This window comes from Callorhinus ursinus, unplaced genomic scaffold (assembly GCF_003265705.2).
Source record: "Callorhinus ursinus isolate GAN/ISIS: 27379988/994484 unplaced genomic scaffold, GSC_fseal_2.0 scaffold8, whole genome shotgun sequence".
NCBI classification, from domain to species: Eukaryota; Metazoa; Chordata; class Mammalia; order Carnivora; family Otariidae; genus Callorhinus; species Callorhinus ursinus.
Window position 1 is genome coordinate 33,449,032 of NW_027397070.1, and position 9,645 is coordinate 33,458,676.

The 9,645-nt window shown below is 46.5% G+C and overlaps 1 protein-coding gene across 1 annotated transcript; it reads right to left on the minus strand.

Annotated features, from left to right (window-relative positions):
- Positions 1 to 3,571: 3,571 nt before the first annotated feature.
- GPR135 (G protein-coupled receptor 135) lies at positions 3,572 to 5,922 on the minus strand. The gene has a single exon (XM_025870506.2). The coding sequence runs from the start codon at positions 5,305 to 5,307 to the stop codon at positions 3,796 to 3,798; it is 1,512 nt and encodes a 503-aa protein (XP_025726291.1). The 5' UTR covers positions 5,308 to 5,922; the 3' UTR covers positions 3,572 to 3,795.
- Positions 5,923 to 9,645: the final 3,723 nt, after the last annotated feature.

Here is a 9,645-nt window from a genome sequence, read left to right on the forward strand (position 1 = left end):
TGAGCACCAAGTGAGCTGACGAGCAAAAAGTTTCAAATTGTTGGGCGGGGGAGAGGGGCTGGAGAGGCTATGGACTCTAGGCGCAGAGAGTACTAATTGGTCTGATCTATGACTCTTCTCTAGTTGTGCTCAGCTACTCTGGAGCAGGAATGGAGAAGACAGATGATCGGGGTCACCCAGGGCTGGGATTATTCCAGAAAATAACTGCTCAGAATATCTTCCTATACTTTAAAATCACATATCTTATGTTCTCTATAACAAACAAATCCTTTCTTTCACATTTTATGATATCTGTTTCCCCATCCCTTTGATAATTGTCTTTATCTTCTCTGGCCCTTTTCCAGGTTTCCCATTTTCTTTTACAAATTAGTGAGGAAGCATGGTGCAGTGATTAAGGTAGGACTTCTGGCACCAATTTGCTAGGTACAACTCTTACGTCTAGCACATACTTCCTGTGTAACCTTAGGCAAATCACATAGCACCTCTGTGCCTCAATTGTCTCATCTGTAAAATGGGGGTAGTGATAATATAGCACCTTCCTAGAGAGTTGCTTTGAGGATCAGATGGGGTCATGTATGTACTATGCTGAGTGTGACTTGTTGCTGTTATTGTCATTCCAGTGAAACACCCAAACTGGGAGCAGAATGAGACATGAAGGATGACATTCTGGCCTTTATGTGTTATGCAATTTTAATACATCCCAATATTTCATAGCTTCTCTTTCTTCTTTTTAAACAAAATCACTGTAATTGTACACTCAGCGGGAGAAAAAGTCTAAGTCTTAAATTTGAGAGTCATTTGTTCTCCATCTTTTATTCAAGGCATTAATTTCTGTCTCAAAGTATTTACACCTGGACCAGATTGGTTGCTGGCCTTTACATATCTTTCACTTCTAAATCCATCTCCTTTGATAACCACTTCTGAAAATGCTGTACCTTTTCTTCCCCACAGGTCCTGATTAGGGCCAATTTTTATAAAGCACAAGATCCTCAGTTAGACTGTAAGCTCTCTTAAAGCAGATGCTGTGATTTCTACCTTTAAGTAGCCTGAGCACCCAGGAAGTTGCCCAGTGTAAAGTAGGAAATAAAAACTGTAGCTGATGGTGGTGATGATGATGATGATGGTGATATTGGTGAAGTTGGTGATGATGGTGATGGTAACAGAGGTGATGATGTTGGTGATGATGTTGCTGCTGATGAAGATAATGATAGTACCCCAAGTTGTCATCCTTGGTTTCCCTATCCACTGACCTTTTGGGGGGCAACAGAGGGTAGAGAAGAGAATATAGGGTTCCAAAGCTGGACAGACTGTGGTTCAAATCCTAGTTCTATCACTGACTAGTTGTATAGTCTCAAATAAACAAACAAGGAAACAATACTGTAATTTTTTAAGTAACTTATTAGCACTGTTCTCTCTTTCCCCTCCCATTTTTGCTTACAGCTCCTGATTTCTTCCCCAAGCTATCCCTTTCTTAAAACTTTCTACTACTACACACCAAGAGTTAGGATGGGCTTCCTTTCCTGCCTTGAAGTCCTTCGTGCCCCCACCTTGTCACTTCCAATCTCTCCGATTTTCCCTTCACTCACCAGGAAAGTTTATTCCATGCCATGTTTATTTCTTAAATATCTTCCTTTGATTTTTCTTCTCAGGCAATACCACATTCGCCTCCTTCCCCTAAGATCCCTAACTTTCTTTCTGCCTTTATTCACAGTTGCTGAATTCCTATTCTCTGATAATTTTCCTAACTGGAAGACTTTATCATTTCCTCCTAAATGCCAGACATGACTTCCATTTTCTCAGAATGCCAAGAACCACACAATCATTTTGCCTTTTACAGACAAATACTGTAGATATTTGTTAAATGTTAGTTCAGCTGCATTAAGTCTGTGTGTGTATATATTATACATGAGTGCTAAAGAGGAGAGATTATCTCATCTGCTTTGTACTACATTGAGTGTAGCAAGATATATACAGATAATTTATAAACTTACGATTGTGATGATGCCTTGAGCATGGGAAAAAATTAAGTATCTTTAGCTGACATGAATCATGTATTTCCATCTTTGATTACAAAATAGTGACATACACCCACCTATCACACAAATACTCATTAACATTTTTAAATACAAGGAAAAAAAGGTGGCTATTTCACATTGAAATCTTTATATGATAGCTGATGTCATGCCATATCTAGTTTATTTTTTATTATGTTATGTTAATCACCATACATTACATCATTAGTTTTTGATGTAGTGTTCCATGATTCCATATCTAGTTTAAAGTACTTATTCAAGTAAGGCTGTGAAATGCTGAAGACAAGAGGGGCAGGTGGAGGAAAGGAAAGAAAGAGGGAGAAAACATAAAAATATCTTTTAAAATTCTGAGTAAATGATTCTGTGAACAGTGGCATTTAATGAGAGAAATTTCACACACACAAATCGTGAATGGTGCTTTTGAATTTTAAAAAGCATCTTTGTTTTGCACATTTCTGAAAATATCTCCAGCTTGATTGAAGTTTCTTTCTGACTTTATGCCCAAATTATTAACACCCTATTATGTGTAATAATACCATGTCTATTCTCCCTGTCTAATAACAACCACATTTTTTAGACAAATCATGTCTATAAAAACAAGGATTCATTTTTTTTCCATAAACTTCCAAATGTAGGAAAGTATAATGCTCTTGAAAGCTCTATGCTTATTCCAAGAATACAGCCACTTCTCCAAATATTTTTAGAATTCTTCTTTGTAATCATCTTGGGTTGTGAGCCACATAGGAAAGCCAATCTTGTTACTTTATAGGGCTCTCATTTTTGTATACATAAAAAAAAAGTGGCATTACTCACCTGATTCAATCAACTTGACTTCAAATTACATTTTTGGCTGCATTTAAAATTCAAATTTACCTCAAAAGGCAAGATTTTCTACTATGAAAGTTTTTTGTTTTTGTTTTTTTTGTATATGAAAATACTCTGAGAACAGCATCCCCTGAATGATTAGAAACAAAAGTAGCAGGTGAGGGTAAGGGGAAAGCTTTAAAGTTTCCCAAGGCAGATAATTTTGGCAGTAGAATGAGGGGCATTAATTTTTAAAGTATAATCTTGGAATATGTTTTTAAACAGCCACATTTCTTTATGTTCATACTTCTCTTTGCCCTTCAGATGGATGATTTTCTGATAGTAAGACACAATTCAAAATCCTAAAATGGTTTAAAATGGGATATGAATATAAAATTTCCCACAAATGTATCAGGGTCATGGGGTGGGAGGAAGTGCACCAAAGTGTGTAAAGATAAGAATTTTTCGTTTCTAACCCGAGCACCGAAAGCATGTGTCAAAGGTGCGAGTTCTAACAATCTCCAGTTTTGTTGGATGCTGGTGATTTGGAGGGGCCTTCAAGTAATTCTGAAGGTCTCCATTCTTTTCTGAAACGCTATGTATTTGAACAAATCCTGGTTACATTCATTGATTTTGTTTGTTCGTTTCACAGTGTGATTCCTGTCATATGAGCTTATCAGTAATTGTGAATTCTATTTTTGTCATTTTTGGCACTTACAGTTCACAATGCTTGGTTGTGTGGTTTGATACTGTTTTAATTTTTGCATTTTACATTTGGCACTTTTGAAGAAGGGCACATTGTCTTGTATGTCGTTTGGGGGTAAGTGGTAAGCCTCCCCCTCCGTCTCTTTTTTTTAAATGTCTGGCTTTATGAAATACACGATTCTCCCCGGAATCCTGCATCATTAAACGGAGCAGGTGAAAATTTGCCTTCACAAGCTATGCATCCCGGCCCTTCTTAGAGGCTGGTATCCCCGGCTTGGGATTTAGGTTGTTTGATCGCTGCTGTCACAGGCCCTGGGGGTCCCTCCCTGCAGAAAAGCACAACTGGATTTTTTCGGGCCCACATAGCCACATCCCCTCCCATCCCGTTGGCCGGGTTGGAAGAAGATATCCTGCTGCAGGCTCCCAGCCGGTTGGCATAGCGGTTTCGAAGGCGACTGCGGCTTCTGGCCTGCAGCCGGGGGCCCTGGCTGGGCAGGAAGGCGTCCACATTCCTAGTCCGGTAGCCCTCTTCCCGGTTGCGTCCCAGGAGCATCGAAATGTTGGGGTTGCGAATGGCATAGATGACAGGGTTGATGGCCCCGTTGGCCCAGGTCAACCACACAGCCACCACGTTGAGGAGCGAGGGGGCTTGCGTGGCCTGGGCCTGCCGGGCCGCGGCCAGCAGCACCAGGAAGCAGTAGGGCCCCCAGCAGCCGATGACGAAGACGATCATGATCAGCACGGTGGTGGCCGTGCGCACCTCGCTGAAGAAGCGCAGCACGCGCGCGTACGTGGTCAGGGGTCGCACGCGCACGTCGCACAGGCGCACCGTCTTGCAGATGTGGTAGTGGCAGAAGCACATGAGCAGGAAGGGCAGCAGGTAGCAGGCCACCACCAGCCCCACGCTGTAGGCCGCGCCCAGCTGCGCGGGGTCCGGGGACGTCCGGTACAGGCAGCCGTGGAAGCTCTGTGCCGCCGGGGGCTCGCGGGGCGCGCGGAGCAGCTCCCAGGGCAAGGAGAAGCCCAGGGCCGCCAGCCAGGCGCCGGCCAGCAGCTGCAGGGCCCGGCGGCGACCGATCTTCTCCCGCGGCGGCCGCACGATGGCGCAGTAGCGGTCCAGCGAGATGAGGGCCACGCTGAGCGTGGACACGATGCCGAAGCACGAGCTGAAGAAGCGGCTGGCGGCGCAGAAGCCGCGCCAGGGCCCAGCGGCCGGGGAGGCGGCGGCGGCGGCGGCGGGGGCCGAGCCCCCCGGCGGCGTGAAGAGGTCCAGGAAGGCGGCGGGCAGGCAGAGCAGCGCCGTGAGCAGATCCGACAGGGACAGGGACAGGATGAAGGCGTTGGTGACGGTGCGGAGCTGCCGGTGCTTCACGATCACCCCCATCACCGCGCAGTTGCCCAAGCTAGACAGCAGGAAGATGAGCAGGAGCACGAGCGCCTGGGCCGCCACCGCCGCCCCGTGCGACAGCAGCGGCGCCGCCTCGGGGTCCTGCGGCGGCCTCCCCGCCGCCCCCGCCGCCCTGGGCCCGCCCAGGCCGCCGCCAGCCGAGGCGCCAGTGCTGCCGCCCCCGCTCCCGTCGCTCTGGTTCCCCAGCGCCGCGGCCGCCGCGGTCGCCACGGTGCCGAAGGAGAGCACGGCCGCCGCTGTCGCGGCGGAGGAAGTCCCGCCAGGTGCGGCGGCCGCGGAGGGGGCTCCGGGGTGTGGGCTGCCCAACAAGGCCATTCTCGCTGGCGGGCGGATCGGCGGCGGCGGCTGCTCCTCCATGGGGCCCCGCGGCGGCCGCGGCTGTGTTCATCCCGCACCGGGGGAGGCGGCCGCAAGCCCGAGCGGGGGCGGGGGGTGGCTCGGGCTGGGGTGAGAAGCCTCTGCCTGGAGACGGGCTCGGCGGTCGCCCCGGACCCCGCGGATCCTTTGACGTGCGTTCCAGGCGTTGCCGAGGGAACGGTGTTTACGCAGGAGCGCGGGGCGGGACGCCGACCCAGTACCCTCCGAAGAGCGGGTCCACATCAACTCTCCCCGAGGTTGTCCAGCCAAGGGGTCCGGGCTTCAGAGGAGGGTCAGGTCGACCCTCTCGGAGACCTCATTTATATGAGGGCCAGGGAAAGCGGGGCCGGCCGTCATAGAAATGACCAAATTCAACAAGGGTTCGCTCTCAAGCTGCCTTAGTTGGTTACAAATGTCCTACAGGGAGACTTTGGTTGTGCTTCCTGTTGACGTTTCTGGCACATGCAGGTAGGAAAGGGATCTAGAACCTGAAGTGAAAAACAGTTCAAATCCGGAGATTTAAACTTTAGGGGCAGAATAATATGAACCAGGTGTTCTCAAACTTGAGCATGCAACAGAATCAGGTAGAGGGCTTGTTAAAACACAAGTGACTGGGCCCAACCCGAGTTTCAGATCCCGTAGATCTGGGGTCCTGTCGCAGAATTTGCATTTCTAACAAGTTCGTAGGTAGTGATGATATTGCCGGTCCGAGGACTGCACTTTGAGAACCACTGAGGTAGTGAGCTTATTAAAATGCACATTCACTGGCTGACTCCTAGGATTACTGGGGATGGGCCCATGAAACTAAACCCCACAGATCTGATACAGGCGCTCTGAGGAGCAAGGATATGGATCTTGGAGGCAGCATGTCATCTTAATTTCAAGGGCCTAGACCTCAGGACCAGAACGGGTTCACACATGGCGGGGGGCCGGGGGGGGGGGGCAGGGGTAGGGAACAATTGGTTCCTTGCCCTCCTGGCATCCTTCCTCAGTTATCTGGAATGTAGTGTGTTTTGAGTCTCAAGTGCTACCAGCCAGGGAGTCACCACTGATGCAGCTCCACGTATCTGGCTGGGAGGTTCAGGAACAGATAGGTCCTTCCTGCCCAGGGAAGCTGCATCTCAAGTTTCTGAGCAGAGCCTCTAATGGGGAAAAATGTGATAAATCCTTAGGTTCTTTAAAACCATGGTTTTCAAAGTGTGGACCCTACACCAGCAGCATTAGCATTACCTGGGACTTTGTTAGAAATGCAGATTCTCAGGCCCGACCCCAAATCTACTGAATCTGAAATCTAGGGGTGGGGCCCAGCCACACACCCTGCAAGTGATTCTGATGCACAGTATAGTTTGAGAAACACTGCTCTAAAGAATGACCAGTATACTTGCAGATCTTAGAACCACCGATACTAGTGCTTTGGATGCTTATTTCTTTTTTTTTTAAGATTTTATTTTTTTATTTGAGAGAGAGAGAATGAGAGATAGAGAGCACGAGAGGGAAGAGGGTCAGAGGGAGAAGCAGACTCCCTGCTGAGCAGGGAGCCCGATGCGGGACTCGATCCCGGGACTCCAGGATCATGACCTGAGCCGAAGGCAGTCGCTTAACCAACTGAGCCACCCAGGCACCCTGGATGCTTATTTCAGTGAGGAAAAATATCTTACTGGAAATTTGCAGTATAAACAGAAGTTTATTTAAGGTGGTAAATTAATGCATTATAGGAATGCATTATTAGATGTTGGATTGGGGTCTTTGGATATAAACAATATCCTGTCTCACTTAAGCAAAAAAGGGATTTATTGGAGGGATAGGGGGAGTTCGCATTACAAAAGGATAATCTAACAGCTAGCCCCAAGAACAAGAGAAGTCAGGGCAGAGATAGCAGGTCGAGAAGCAGAAACAAATGGAGGGTGATCTCTTTAAAGCGCTATTGGAGTAAGTCCACTTCAGCCATTTTTCAGACCTTATGTCATTTCTCTCAAGATCCCAGGTCCAGGGAGAGAAAGTCTGGCAGTCCCAGCAAGGCTGCATGCAGGGGATGGATCGTTTTCCACAGGAAAAGGTGAGTGTTGTTGATAAAGGAAGGAGAATGGAATGATGCCAGGCGAATCCACAGACATCTGCCTCAGAAGCATCAACAGACGAGATGAAAGGGCATGAACAAGAAGCCAAGGATAAATCACAAGTTCCCACCTTGCAGGATGGTGGTACCATTCATCAGGTTAGAGAATACAAGAGTATTCTAGGGGGCGGATGAGTTTGACTTGCACACCAAGTAGTGGACCTGCAGTATGGCTCTGAACCTTAGGATTTAGGGATTTGGAAGTTTTCAGCCTCTCTCTACAAGAGAGAAAAGCATGAGCATGCATGTGATGACTAGGGACAGGGTATTGAGTGAAGAGAGAGAAGAACCACGGGTGGAATGCTAGGGAGTAGAAAAAGTTAAGCAGGTAAAGGGAAAAAAGCCAGGCAGGTTAGAGTGACGTATTTAATGAGGCACACTGGCCAATTGAGAAGTCAGCGGTCTTGTGTTTTTGGTTTTCATTTTGTTTTGCTTTTCAAAGTAAGGTAATTTCCTCAGCCTCTTCTGAAGAAGGAAAGTTGCTGTGACCATGAGGTCACCTCGCGGCTGAGAGCTCACAGGCTCCTTATGTATTTTCGAGCAAAAAGGAGACGGCTCACCTGTAAAGCCTGAACCCAAATGGGTAACTAAAATAGATTGTTTAGAAAGTTTTGCTACTCAAATGCAGTCCTACTAGTAACATCAGCATCACCTGGGAGCTTGCTAGAACTGCCCCACCCCATTCCTAATAAATGAGAATCTGCAGTTTAAGATCCCCAGGTATTCATACCCACACGTATGAAAAACATTGTCCTAAAGAGGGATGGTATGGAATTTGTGGGTTTTAGGAGTTGAAGAGAAGGGTGCCCCAACTCTTTTGGAGTCTAGAGGACTTGGAGCCAAACTCATTGCAACTTCATGGTGAAGAGGAGATGGCCCTGGGCCCACACAATTGCAGCACTGGTGGGTACTAATGGGGACTGAGTACTAACCTCGTGACCTTGAGGGCTTCTGTGAGTGTCTCTATGGCTGACCCAGCACCAAGGGCATGTAGATACTTGCTCTAACATGAACCACACTTGGCTGCCAGGAGTCCACAGCAGCATCCACTGTGGATTGCATAAACCCTCAGGGGGCTTTTAGATCTGGCAGTTAGATCAAGCATAATTTCCAACAAATAATGAGGTAGAAACCAAATGACAATAGTCAAATAACAAATGGGAAGACGAGAAAATGTATCCGATGAACAGAGAGTCAGGAATGTAGAAATTTGACTACAAAGGGAAGGAAACGGGTGACAGCAAGCTAGAGAAGGAAGGCAGACAGAGGATGTTTGCGTCATTTTGTTTATGATGAGCGCATTTAAGTATCTAGAGCTAAGAGATCAGTGAGGGAAAGGAGGTTGGCTTGAAAGAGGTTAATTAATGAGGCAAAACCCTTACCAAGGATGGCAAGGGATAGTTGTGAGCAATATTTAGAAGGTAGACTCAGCGGGGCTTTGTGACTGGTTAGACACATGGAGGTGGGGGGTGGGTAGTTAATTTCCCTAGTGTTGACTCCAGGAGAGGCGGTGAAGTACAGAAGGCGTGAATATTACTGCAAGGGTTTGGCTCTGGTTTGGATTAGAATTTAGGAAGATATAGGCAATGCCTACTTTTTAATGTAGATAAGTTAATATGACTTGTGAAATTTGGAGAGAAAATAGTAGTTCTATTCTCATTTAATTAATTAATTTATTTAAAAAGATTTTATTTATTTATTTGACAGCAAGAGAGGGAGCACAAGCAGGGAGAGTGGGAGCGGGAGAAGCAGGTTCCCCACTGAGGTGGGAGCCTGGTGCAGGGCTCCATCCCAGGACCCTAGGATCATGACCTGAGCCAAAGGCAGATGCTTAACTGAGACACCCAGGTACCCCTCTATTTTCATTTTAAAAAGAAAGCACAGCAAATCTCTCTAATGTGTATAAAATTTCTTGTCATAGTAAGCTAGTGATAGTTTCGTTTTTTTTGAAGGTAAGTGATTTCTTTACCACAGAATTTTATAGAAAATGAGTGGAAAACATTAGTTTTTGTATAATAGGAAAATCAAGAACATTAACTATAAAGTTATAAAGCTATAAATCTTTCATTTTGGTCTGGTAATTCAATCACAGACTTAAGAACCAGATGACAAAATGAGTTAAAATTAATTACTTCAGTTTCTGTATGCTTAGAAAAAAAAATTTCACAAGAGTCTACTGACTATTGAGAGCATCACATATTGAATAACTTTTTAATACCTCA

What these genes read in the sequence shown, in the direction of transcription:
- GPR135 (XM_025870506.2), bottom strand. Translation starts at nt 5,307, where the DNA reads ATGGAGGAGCAGCCGCCGCCGCCGATCCGCCCGCCAGCGAGAATGGCC.